Below are 12,224 nucleotides of genomic sequence, written 5' to 3'. Positions count from 1 at the left end.
TGAGACAGTCTTCCTATCGTTAGGGGGAGATAAGAACACAGATGTTCAGCAGGAACGACAGGAATTGTCGTGGTCTGTCCCCACTATGTCTCATCTCGATCCCTACTAAAGTGACGAGATCACACAAATATGCTGCAAACATGCCTGCAAGGAAGAACGTCCTTACGAGAGGACGTAGCGCCACCCTACACGGAGGTAGGCATGGCGCCAACGCCAAAGAGAGTGGCACTCTGGCGTTACAGGCCATGGCCCCAGCTAGGATGCATGGGAGGCCCGTGAGTTTCGAAGGATACTTTGGCACATTGCAATCCTTTGATCATCGACACTCAAAATCCGTCTCATGAGTATCTTCCGGGTTATGGTTATCGTTGGGGGACGCCTCAACGTCAGAACCTATTCCTGAGAATATAGAGCTCTATGAAACTTACACTAGTGTACATGAGACGTGGGATAGAAACTCCATCATAATTGATGCTGTAGTTGCGCATGAGTTTGTTGAGTCAGATGATATCGAACCACGCTCCGTTGATGAATGAAAGCCAACGTAGAGAAATCTGGCCTAAATGGAAAGATGCGATCCAGGTTAAGTTGGATTCTCTAACGAAGAGGAAGGTTTTTGAGCCAGTGATGCCAACACCTCCTGACATAAAACCTATTGACTAATGTGTCTTCGTTAGAAAGCGTGATGAGAAAAAGAGATGGCAATCTCGCCTTATGGCGCAAGGCTTCTCACAAAACGCCCTGGAATCGACTACGATGAGACATATTCTCTCGTAATGGATGTCATTGCACTCCACTACCTTGTCAGTTTGGTAGTTTCCGAATAACTGAACATGCAGCTTACAAATGTGGTCACTACGTATCTCTATGGGGATCTAGATACGGAATATACATGAAGGTTCATGGTGAACTTCATCTACCCAAGTCAAGTGGCTCTAGACCACGGAGCGCGTTTACAATAAGATTGAAACACTCACTAAAGTGACTACTTGATTGGGAAAGGATATGCCCACGCGTTTCTATAACAAGTTTCGGATTCTATCGCGGTTCATGTTGGACATGATCTTCATTGGAAGCCTTTAAAAAGTTAAGGGAAACCGCTGAACACTAGAAATCCGAGTTTGAGATGAAGGATTTTGGGAGAACACGATTATGTCTCGGTTTGAAACTTGAGCATCGTGTTGATAGATGCTTAGGCATTTTGACAAGGTCAAACCTTCAAGCACCCCCATGATCGTTCGTAGTCTTGATCCTGAAAAGGATCCTCTTCGTTCAAAGGATGATAATGAAGATGTGCTAGAGGCAGGAGTGCCTTACTTAAGTATAATAGGCGCATTATTGTACTTAGCTCAATGCACAAGACCGGACATCTTATTTGCCATGAACTTGTTAGCTAAAGTATAGCTCTGCGCCAACGCGACGCCATTGGATTGGTGTAAAAGTTATTTTTCGGTACTTGAGATGTACGATTGATATGAGCTTGTTCTATCCCTACAGAAAGATGATGGATTCAGACCCATCACACACCAGAAACGCCGCCAACGCTGGCCTGCGTTCTCTATCCCCTCCCCAAAACGACATAAGTGTTTTGGAAGGTTTTGCTGATATTGGGTATCTCTCTGACCCACACAAAGGTCATTCCCAATCCGGTTAAGTGTTCACCCTGGGAAAAGACCGTGACATCTTGGAGGTCTACAGAATAGATCCTAGTCGCTATATCTTCGAACAATGCAGAGATCATTGCTCTTCACGAAGTGGTTCGTGAATGTATATGGATTGGATCCATAATTACGCATGTTCGAACAATTGTGGTTTGAAGTCTACCACAGATGAGCCTACGAGCATTTAGGATAATGCTGCTTGTTTTGAACAAATGAGGCAAGGCTACATCAAAAGCGATAACACCAAGCATAATCAGCGACAACAGACTCTCCTCGAGATCAAAGTGAACTAGGTTCAATCTGAGGACAGTGTGGCAGACTTGCTCACTAAGTCATTGCCTAAATTCCACTTTCGAGAGACATGTTGGTAGCATCGTTTGGGGAAGTTACCCGAACTCCCATGACCGTAGTCATCAGGGGGAGATGCAGACATCAGGGGGGGATGTCTACATGTATGGTCTCGAAACGTGAAGGGTGTGTTGTGCTCTTTTTCCCTTTCGACCGAGGTTATTTTTGTCCCACTGGGTTTTTGTTACTCGGCAAGGTTTTTAACGAGGCAACGAGAGAAGCACCGCGTTTGGACAACACAAGGGGGAGTGTTTAAGGATATCTCTATTTGTGTTTGGCCCAAACTCTAGGTTACTTGACCTAGTGGTAATAGGGTTAAATTAGAAGGATCTAGATTCCTATTCAATGTACGATTACTTTCCTTGCATGATTGAGATTCTATACATTGTAATCCTCTATATAAAGAGGCCCCTATCAGTGGCGGATCTAGGATTCGAATTTGGGGTGGGCTACATATTCAAGTGTCTTCTTTTGGGCGAAGGCCAAAATTTTTTTCAGTACAACTATGCACAAATGTAAGAAATATCATTTTGTATTGTCGTCGACGGACGTCAGGAGGTGAGAGTATTTGGAAGAGAACAAGCAGTGGCTTACTGGCTATGATAACGAGTAGGGGTGTGCAAAACACGGTACAAACCAGTCAAAACCGACCGGTAAATATGGTTTGGTTAAGGTTTTTTAACTTTAAAAATTGAAAGCCGGTTCAATACCGAACCAAACCATTTATGAATTGGGTTGGTTTGGTTTCTCTTTTGCTTAAACCGCGGAACCCGAACCGACCGGTATGTTTGAAATATAATAAGAAAAAGTGTTAAATATATATATATATATATATATATATATATATTCATTTGTCCAGTCGTTCTAAATAAGTTCTAAATATTCAATTATAACTTTATTCTCAAATGATATACTACCATGTCGAATCCAATGCCCAAAGGCCTAGAAGTCTAATATATAATCGCTACGATTTATTTGATCCTCTCATATCACATATCTCAATCTCCCATTCTCTAACATTTAATACTACCATATTAAGCTAGTATTTATAGCTAAGCCATCAAATAATTCAATCATTTTGAATCTATTATAGATTTTGGTTTTTGAATATTAGTTTTGGATTTGATTATTGTATTTTAAATTTAGATTATGCTTATTTAATATAATTTTTATTCTTTAGATTGAATTTTACTAGATTTTTTTTTTTCATAAATAGTATGTTAATATAATATAGGTTAAAACCGCCTAACCGACCGAACCAAACCATCTTTAATTGGATTGGATTGGATCGGGTTAAGCTTATTTTTTTTAATGACCGGTTGTCCAAAATGCTTAAACCGCTCACTTTAGTATAGAGACGGTTTAGAGTCAAAACCGATCCAACCCAATCCGTGTGCAGCCCTAATAACGAGAGTGAAGAAGAAAACGAGGACTCAATCGGTGATTAGTGATGAAAATGACAGAGAGGAGACTGAAAACCTATTCCTAATTACAACATTTTGTTCACACTATATATAGAAAAAAAATTTCTCCAAAATTTTCGGGCGGGCTTGAGCCCACCCCATGATGTATGTAGATCCGCCAGTGGCCCCTATTATCAATGAGAATACACAGCGATTTCCTCTCAAATATCGTTTCTCTAAAACAGTTGCTAATATTTTCAAACGAGACAAGTAAGAACCATATTACTCTTCCACAAAAATACATAAATTTCTTATACAATAACTTATGAACCGGATACACAAGAGCTCCTAATTTTCATCAAGCTCATTTTAACAGCAAACTTAATTGGCTCCTTTTAAAAAAATTAAACTCGAAACATATTGCGAAACGAGCCGAACTCAAACCGTAAAGAGCCTCATCTCCTGAAACAAAAAAAGACAAAAGTTGGAAGGAGCCCATAATGACAGGAGAAGACAAAATCTACAGAGGCCGCCACTTTTGCCTCCAACTCGTGGCACAACACAATTGGTTGTTTCAACACATAGATAACTAACAGGTAACCTTAATATTTTTCTTGTAGTTCCAATTCTTCTAAAGCCAGGGCCTTTCCTTCTCCACCAGATTACCCTTACCTTCTGCGTTTTGCTTTCAGCACCTGTACCTCTCTGTCACTCTATTTTCCTCTTGACACTTTTGCCCCCGCCGAATCCCCTATTCCCCTTTGCATGTAAACTGTAAATTTCTCCTGGCTTTCCATTTCTTTCTCTCTTTTTTTGTCCTCTTTTGCTTGAGAAAACCCTAATCTCTGCCCAATTTTTGCAAAGTTGGGTTTTCTAGGGTTTTGGATATCTTCTCTGAAGCTTGGTGTGTCCAGTCCAGGCATTAGATTACAGCTGAGGTGAGATTTTGGGTTCCCATTTCTTCATAATTACGATCTCTTTCACTTTGAGCTTGCTTTGGTGGGTTTTGATATGGACTTGGGTTTTGTAAATTCTTCGTCTTTTTGCTCAAATTCGTGTGATTGGGTACTGAATCAATGTGGGTTTGATCTAGATTGAGTTGCTTTAGAGGTGGTGGGGGTTTTGTTTATAAAGCTTGGATTTTTATGTGGAGGGGGTTGTGGATCTAAGAAAATGTTGGAGTAGTGTGTTATTTGTTATGTGAAAATGTTGCAATACTTGAGAATGAGAAACACTTTGGGATTGATATGGGTTTTATAGTGAGTGCTGTAGAAGTGGAAATGTTGGTTTTTGCATTGTCTATTTTCGAGTTAAGTAGTGGAAATGCAGAGCTGATCCAGTTTGTCTATTACAACCTTCGTATGGTTGTAATTGGTAAAATATATGCAGTTTGAGTGTGTCTGAGGTGGTTCCAGCTGAACTCCTTATGTGCATAGAAGGAATCATGGATGTGTTAATCATGTTCTAAAAAGGATGTCATTTTTGCAACTTAGTGCGACATAGGGAATTACTAGGTGGTTAAGATGATTGTGTAAACTTTGAATTAAATCATTCTCCCCTAGGTTTTTTAGATTCTAACATTTAATGATATCTAATGTCTGTTCTCCTTTCTTGCTGATAGACTATAGTTTAAGTTGTAGATGTTATAGGTACAGTAATGAATTACAGGGGTTTTGAGAGTATCACTTTTTTCAATCTTAATAGTTAGAGACTTAGAGGAAATGATTCTGTAAGATGGTCCCTAAAGTGGGTTAGTGCTTCTTTCTTGGAAATACTTCAATGTTTGGTGTCCTATCTGGCCGATAAACTATTGTTTCAATGTGCGTGTTTTATATTTCCAGTCACATGAATTAGAGGGAGTAAATGTTGTTTTATTTGAACCTTAGGTGGACAAATGATTCTCACAAAGCAGTATCGATGTATACATTCTGCAAGCTGTCAATGCACAAAAGGGCATCTAAGTGAAGATGCTATATTCCTTGTATTTCAACAATTGAATTGGAATCCTAAGTTAATAGCAACACTTTCCTGTGTCTGCAAATGGTTTGATGATCTTGCCAAACGTGTACTGTGGAAGGAGTTTTGTAAAACAAGAGCACCAAAGATGATGATTGATTTGCAATCTAGTGGGAGTCACAGTGTAGATGGAAACTGGAGGGCACTTGGAAAACTGCTTATTTACTGTTCAGGAAGTAAGAAGGGCGGCCTCTTTAATACCGTTCATATCCCTGGTCACTTTGTCTATAGGACCAGGTTTTCTAGGACATCGGGGAAGAGCTTCCTTTTGCCACAATGCAGAACAGATGTATTGTATGTCTCTGACCCGTGTGAACATCTTGACCAAGGAGAAGAGGGAGATGTGGGTTTCTTCCGGGGAATTTTCAAGTCGTTCTCAATGTCAAAGGTCCGGAAGATGTTGATTAAAAGAGAGGCCCAATTTCATCCGACAGAGGTGTGCCCTTACTGTAAGGCCAAGTTGTGGAGCATGTTGCAAGCCAAAATGATACCTCAAAGTGCCAGCTGCAGATTGGGCGCTTATGAGGATTGCATTGAGTATTTTGTTTGCCTCAATGGACATATGCTCGGTATTTGTACTCTGTTACCTTTATCTGATTCAGAAGAGGCATCGGAGTTGGAGTGAAAGTTGAAACAAAAAAGAGGTACGCTCCTGCACCTAGATGTTATAGAGTTTCTTTCTTCTTCTTTTTTTCTCCAAAACCAGGTTATATCTATGCAGAGATTCGTTAATGATTTCCTATATGATATGGCATGGAAGCAATACTTAAATAGAAGTTCAAAAACAGCAACCATTTCAATGTCAGATATAACAAAATTAGTGTACCAATATGTTAAGTTTCCAGTCCATGTGGCATTCATTCATTAAAGAAAAGAAACCCCAGGAGCATATCTTCAAGTATTTGCTTTAAGGTCATATTTGATCAGTTCTCCAAAGGAACCGTCCTTTATTTCTGTTGAGATAACATTTCTTCCTCCTCTTCTCTTAGGCAGGTTCCTTGCCATTTTGCAAGCATAAAGTTGTCGAGGCGGTACATATTTGGGGGCTTGAGCTGAAATGAACCATTAACAATCACATCAAGTGTTCGAGCATTCTGCCCTGCTCTGATGTTGTTTTACATGGCATCAAATGGTTAGAAGCTGTTGCTAACCATTTGTTTTCCAATTGCCCTTTCCATAAAATGTTGTTACCGTGAACCATGTAATACAATGTACATTCATGTATGCTCTAAATATGTATGTGGATCAAATATTGGGTTGTGCAATAAGGTTACATGCTCACCATGATCGATCAATTTTGTTATAAGTTGCTTCAGTCCACCTTTAAATTCCTGTGTATAAGGATCTGTTGAATCAACTTATGCAACCTTTTAAGTCTTTATATCCTCACTGTCAAAGGCATAGTCTACAACAATGTGTTGATTGGTAATTGTGAGTAGTAAACACATTGATATCCCCTTGATTAATGGCGTCTGCACAACTCAACTTAGGCATACCAAACAGATGAGGCAGCTTAATACAATTGTGGCATCAAAAGCGCTGATTGGTAAAGACAGATTAAAGTGAAACAAATGCATTGGACTTGGTCTCAAGTGTTGCACATTACAACCCAAGTTATGTATACACGAAGGGGGCCAAAGAAAAAAAAAGTGAGAATCAGACATCAGTTTATACTGTCAGTTATATATTGTGCTTGTTCCTTTGCTTAAAAGTTGACCCGGCAATGCTCATCTTACCAATTTAGTACTAATACGATGGAATCAAAATGACTAAAATTGGCAAACACAGGGTCTAACACATGCATTGAAACATATTGTTACAGATATATGTATTTATGAAAAGTATTACACATCAGGTTACATATTCTGCTTATTCCTCTGCTTCGAAGTCCAAGCCGGCAATGCTCATCTTACCAATGTTGCTGCAAAATTTATGTCCCCAGTTAAGTTTGTACAAGGCATATGAAGGTGAAAAAACATTTACCAGATAAGAAACATGTGGAAGAATACAGAAGTACCCCAGGAAAGCTAGAGCAAAGCAAAGTAGACGAGTTAAATTTTCTGGCTTGTCCAAAAGATGATTATGCAAACCATAATACTGTAAAAGGGTGGAAATTTATGTTTCTCAAAATCCTTACAACTCTAGCATTAGTAAATTTGCTAACTTTTGCATATGCAACTGCAGAACTATCGCTAGAAAGATGTGACAACTTCGTATGTTCAACAAAACTTCATGTCCATACAAGTTATCAGAAAGGGGAAAAAGAGGCCTTACACAACAGCATCTAGGCCAGCTAGTTTGGGCAAAAACTTGCTGATATGATCTTCTGCTGCTTTGTCAGATTTCAGTGTCTCACAGTTGAACGAAACCACAATCTTGTCCTTCCCATGCTGTTCATCAACCATATCTACGACATCCTTCTCCCAACTGCCTACCGTTGAATGCATATAAGAGCCAAAACATGTTAAACTACATGCAGCTATCACTCCCGAAAGGACAATTTGTACAAAAAGCAAGAACTTCAGAAATGAAACTACTCGGTAAAATGGACCGAGGAAAGTTTGTTTTTGGAAAAAGCAATATCATTTCATCATGTATCAACAATTGATCATGTCAAGGTTCTATTACGGGAATAGCTTTTTTGACGAAAAGTAAACCTGAACATCTCTAATTTCAAACATGCAAAGCACCAAAGATACAACATTCCAAAGAAATCTACCACATTCTAAGAACCAGCAAATAGAAATCCAAAATGGACTTACCCATGAGCATGATCGACGCTATTCAACCTAGCAGCATCATGTCCTCTACACTCCACAACAACAACTTTCTCCTTCTTTTTCTGTCACAAATCATAATCGAAACCCAATAAAGGAACCAATACAGATAATCTACAAATCACCAACTTTTACGAAAAAGAACAATCATTCATACATTGTAATCTATGATTGCAAGCTTGATCAGACGATAATCTTCTCCCCTGCTACACTCCTTTTCACAAGCCAACTCTACCAAAATGACACAAAAAATTCATGACTAAATTTAACATCCAAATTCCTAAACAAATTAAGAAAAAGAAAATTACCAGTTCCATGAAGACCATAGCAAATGTTAGTGGAATCATTCACTTTGATGAAATGGCCTGATATAGACCCACATGGTAACAATGCCATTGAAGCCACTCCTTCCATTACCTCCCCTACTTTTGACTCCACTTCGCCACCTTCATCTGCCACAAAAAATTTACCAGAGTATGAAAATTTGAAAACCCAACAATTACTAATTTGTTCTTGGGGATTTTGGTGGAGGATTACCCAAATAGAAATATATAGAAAATAAGTTAACTTGACAAGAGAGACTTACCCATTTGCTTCTGCACAGAGGAGAGTGGAGAGACTGATCGAAAGAGCTGGCGGCAAAGGCCCGACGGCATTTATAGGTCTATGACTACTTCGTAATATTAATTTTCTGTCTTTTTTGTTTTTTTTTTTCAGAAGATAAAAACGAGGTTTATCTATTAAAAAAAAAACGAGGTTTATTCAATAAGAAAAAGAAATATATTTTGAATTGTTTCTCTATTACAGATGAAATTTCGTTGGTATATTTTTGTGTACCAACAAAAATGTGTTTACAAACAAAAATTCATATGTAAATTTACTTTCAGTGACGGAAAATTCGATAGAGCGTAAGTCTTTTAGAATAGTGCTCACCAAAAAATGCTCTCTTTCTCTCTTTCTCGAGAAACCCTAAGGCTGCAGCCGGCCTTGATTGGCGGCGGTGGCGCTGCAAATTTCTTGACTCTCGGCACAGAGGTTTCCCGGCTACGTACGCAGTGGCTTGGTAATTTGGATTTGGAAGGGGGGCGGTGCTCCTCTTTCTTCTCCCCTACTTGGCGGCGACGGAGATTATCTCCGACGGTGTCCCAAGATGTCACGTCTGACTCTGGTTTGCCCTCTTGATGGATCGCAGCCTCTGATGGAGGTCAGCGTGGTTGCGAAGATGCGAGAATTCTCGCCTTTAATCTCGCTGGTGTTTGGAGATGTCGGAGGGGAACTCGTTGATGGCTGGGTTGCTCAAGTCGATCTAGGTTCAAATCCGATCGGGGGCACTTGGGAGGTGATGGTTTGCTGGGATCGAATAGGCGTTGACGGCGTGGTGCGTTGTTTCGGTGGTTGGGCTGGATCGGGTTTGACCTTAGGCCGGAGAACTGAAGCGGACACGATTGTGTTCGTACGTCTTCGTGTGTTGGAGACCGGAGATGATGGAGTGACTGCCCGAACAACAAGTGTCGGCGACGACCCGGCGGATGGCGTTTGGCTGGAAAGATGCATGTGGGCTCAATGGGTTAGGGCTTTGGTTTACCCTACTCTTTGGGCCTGCATGTGGAGTGGCTGGGCTTCTTGGGCCTTGAATTGGTCTGTGGGCTGGATTATCCTTGTGCTATGGGGCTGGGTCTCCATGGCCTATAATGCTGTTTAATGTTTTTTGGGTCGCAAAAACCAGAGCCTTAGTTGAAACCATTTTATGTCTGCTTCGAGGTTTCTAGGTTTTTGTTAAAATAATGGTGCGTGGATTTCCTAAAAGGTGGGTGTACTCGGGATTTTTTGGGATTGTATTCTTCTAGAATAGGGTTTCATGAAGTTCTAAGGAACGATTCTTTCTGTCGACCCCAAAGGGGTCTTTCGTTTTTGTACTGCTTGCTGAATTTTAATGAAAGGGCTGACCTATTTCCATAAAAAAAAAAGTCTTTTACAATAGTGTGTGAGTGTCTTGTATCTATGAACAATTCGCATAAACTTATTCAATTTTAACGAAAACATGACCTCTCCGAACCAATGCATAAAAATAGGAACGTCTTCATAGCACCTAAATGTATGTTATTGTCGGACACTCTTGACCTATTCGTAAGTCAAGCAGGAATGGGGTATCCTAATTCTCAAAGCCTCATGTTTGACTAAAAATTGGTGAGAGTAGTATATTGACATGCCAAAATGGCGAATTTATATTAACTAAAGATTAAAACATACTTTGAAGCTTGTACTTTCTACAAAGAGAAAATGTCATATACAGGAGAAATCTTCATACTATGATACAGGTGGAGCACCTATCAGTCTTGAGACAGCATGCTTTTCCATGTACTCACTCATATCAATTCTAGCAAGAGCTTCTTCAGTGTTGAACATGTAGGAAGCAAGGGTCTTGGCTAGTTCTGTCTTCCCTACACCGGTGGGGCCCATGAACATGAAACTAGCGATCGGGCGATGAGGATCTAAGAGACCTGCTCGAGACCGCTGAATAGCTTCAGCTACTGATTTCACTGCAGGATCCTGTCCTACAACACGTTTATGCAGCTCTTCCTCCAAATGCAAGAGCTTTTCCCTTTCTGACTGTAGAAGCTTGGAAACAGGAATACCAGTCCACTTGCTGACAATTTCAGAAATGTCATTTCCAGTAACTTCCTCTCTCAGCATTGATTTCCCAGACCTGATATACTCATCGAGCTCCTTTTCAGCACTGAGGAGTTGGCACTGTAAGGAATTCAGACTCCCATACTTCAGCTTAGCAGCATGGTTAAGATCATACTCTCGTTCACCCTGCTGGATCTCCAGATTTACCCTGTCAACCTGTTATAACACAAACACTTGTTTCTCAAAAACCAAGTACTTCAAATTTATCACATTTTAAATTTTCAGCAACATGATTAATATTCCATCCCAATTGAACGAAAACATGACCTCTCCGAACCAATGCATAAAAATAGGAACGTCTTCATAGTATCTCAAAGTATGTTATTGTCGGACACTCTTGACCTATTTGTAAGTCAAGCAGGAATGGGGTATCCTATTTCTCAAAGCCTCATGTCTGACTAAAAATTGGTGAGAGTAGTATATTGACATGCCAAAAGGGCGAATTTATATTAACTAAAGATTAAAACATACTTTGAAGCTTGTACTTTCTACAAAGAGAAAATGTTATATACAGGAGAAATCTCCAGACTATGATTTAAACTTGTTGAAAAACTATACTAGTGTGCCGATACAAAAGCCTTAGACGGAGTTCTCTGCTGCAGGAGATTCTGAACCAGTTTCAAGCTTCTTGAAGAATAGCTTTTGCTGGGGTAGCTGGCCATTGGCAAACGCCGTGATCTCTGTGTCGACCAAAATGGTGTCTTCTTCTTTGAACTCTCCTCTCAAGATGCCCTTGGCAAGCTCATTTTCTACATATTGCTGAATCACTCGCTTGACTGGCCTAGCACCGTAGTTTGGATCGTAGCCGAGATTTCCAAGAAGCTGAACAGCTGCCTCGCTCACTTGGATCTTCATCTTGCGGTCTGCAATTCTCTTTTGGACTCGTTCCAACTGTTGTAAAAAGGTGAAAACCATGTCTATGACTACTTTGTAATATTTATTTTCTGTCTTTTTTTTTTTTTCAGAAGATAAAAACGAGGTTTATCTATTAAAAAAAAAACGATGTTTATTCAATAAGAAAAATAAATATATTTTGAATTGTTTCTCTCTTACAGATGAAATTTCATCGGTATATTTTCGTGTACCAACAAAAATTCATATGTAAATTTACTTTCAGTGACGGAAAATTCGATAGGGTGTAAGTTTTTCAGAATATTGTGTGAGTGTCTTTTATCTATGAACAATTCGCATAAACTTATTCAATTTTAACGAAAACATAACCTCTCCGAACCAATGCATAAAAATAGGAACGTCTTCATAGCACCTAAATGTATGTGCATGTTAATTCCCGTAGAGCTTATCACCTTATAGATAAACCACTGCTTTTT

General features: G+C 39.6%; 3 protein-coding genes across 4 annotated transcripts; 1 reads left to right on the top strand and 2 right to left on the bottom strand.

Moving 5' to 3' along the window:
- Positions 1 to 4,046: 4,046 nt before the first annotated feature.
- On the top strand, positions 4,047 to 6,723 carry LOC133726313 (EID1-like F-box protein 2). 2 transcript variants are annotated; one of them, XM_062153840.1, is made up of 3 exons: positions 4,047 to 4,350; positions 5,299 to 6,072; positions 6,422 to 6,723. In XM_062153840.1, the coding sequence occupies exon 2, from the start codon at positions 5,307 to 5,309 to the stop codon at positions 6,051 to 6,053; it is 747 nt and encodes a 248-aa protein (XP_062009824.1). In that variant the 5' UTR covers positions 4,047 to 4,350; positions 5,299 to 5,306; the 3' UTR covers positions 6,054 to 6,072; positions 6,422 to 6,723. The 2 variants fall into 2 exon arrangements, with proteins under 2 accessions (XP_062009824.1, XP_062009823.1); XM_062153839.1 differs by having other exon boundaries at positions 4,048 to 4,350; positions 6,418 to 6,723.
- A 462-nt stretch (positions 6,724 to 7,185) lies between these two features.
- On the bottom strand, positions 7,186 to 8,907 carry LOC133745779 (uncharacterized). Its single transcript, XM_062173913.1, has 6 exons — positions 8,792 to 8,907; positions 8,514 to 8,657; positions 8,363 to 8,436; positions 8,191 to 8,270; positions 7,703 to 7,855; positions 7,186 to 7,349 (listed from the first exon to the last, which is right to left on the bottom strand). Exons 1-6 carry the CDS (start codon positions 8,859 to 8,861, stop codon positions 7,298 to 7,300), a joined length of 573 nt encoding a protein of 190 aa, XP_062029897.1. The 5' UTR covers positions 8,862 to 8,907; the 3' UTR covers positions 7,186 to 7,297.
- Positions 8,908 to 10,512: 1,605 nt separating this feature from the next.
- On the bottom strand, positions 10,513 to 11,811 carry LOC133733603 (chaperone protein ClpB3, chloroplastic-like). The gene is made up of 2 exons (XM_062161244.1): positions 11,482 to 11,811; positions 10,513 to 11,052 (listed from the first exon to the last, which is right to left on the bottom strand). Exons 1-2 carry the CDS (start codon positions 11,809 to 11,811, stop codon positions 10,513 to 10,515), a joined length of 870 nt encoding a protein of 289 aa, XP_062017228.1.
- Positions 11,812 to 12,224: the final 413 nt, after the last annotated feature.

Source organism: Rosa rugosa, chromosome 1, assembly GCF_958449725.1.
Source record: "Rosa rugosa chromosome 1, drRosRugo1.1, whole genome shotgun sequence".
NCBI lineage: Eukaryota > Viridiplantae > Streptophyta > Magnoliopsida > Rosales > Rosaceae > Rosa > Rosa rugosa.
This window is presented reverse-complemented; position numbering and strand designations above follow the sequence as displayed.

What these genes read in the sequence shown, in the direction of transcription:
- LOC133726313 (XM_062153840.1), top strand. Translation starts at nt 5,307, where the DNA reads ATGATTCTCACAAAGCAGTATCGATGTATACATTCTGCAAGCTGTCAA.
- LOC133745779 (XM_062173913.1), bottom strand. Translation starts at nt 8,861, where the DNA reads ATGCCGTCGGGCCTTTGCCGCCAGCTCTTTCGATCAGTCTCTCCACTC. An exon ending in TTGCAATCATAGATTACAAT is followed by an intron (nt 8,271 to 8,362) that starts GTATGAATGATT and finishes GATTTGTGACAG; the next exon opens with AAAAAGAAGGAGAAAGTTGT. An exon ending in GCTGGCCTAGATGCTGTTGT is followed by an intron (nt 7,350 to 7,702) that starts GTAAGGCCTCTT and finishes TAAATTTTGCAG; the next exon opens with CAACATTGGTAAGATGAGCA.
- LOC133733603 (XM_062161244.1), bottom strand. Translation starts at nt 11,811, where the DNA reads ATGGTTTTCACCTTTTTACAACAGTTGGAACGAGTCCAAAAGAGAATT. An exon ending in CTCCTGCAGCAGAGAACTCC is followed by an intron (nt 11,053 to 11,481) that starts GTCTAAGGCTTT and finishes GTGTTATAACAG; the next exon opens with GTTGACAGGGTAAATCTGGA.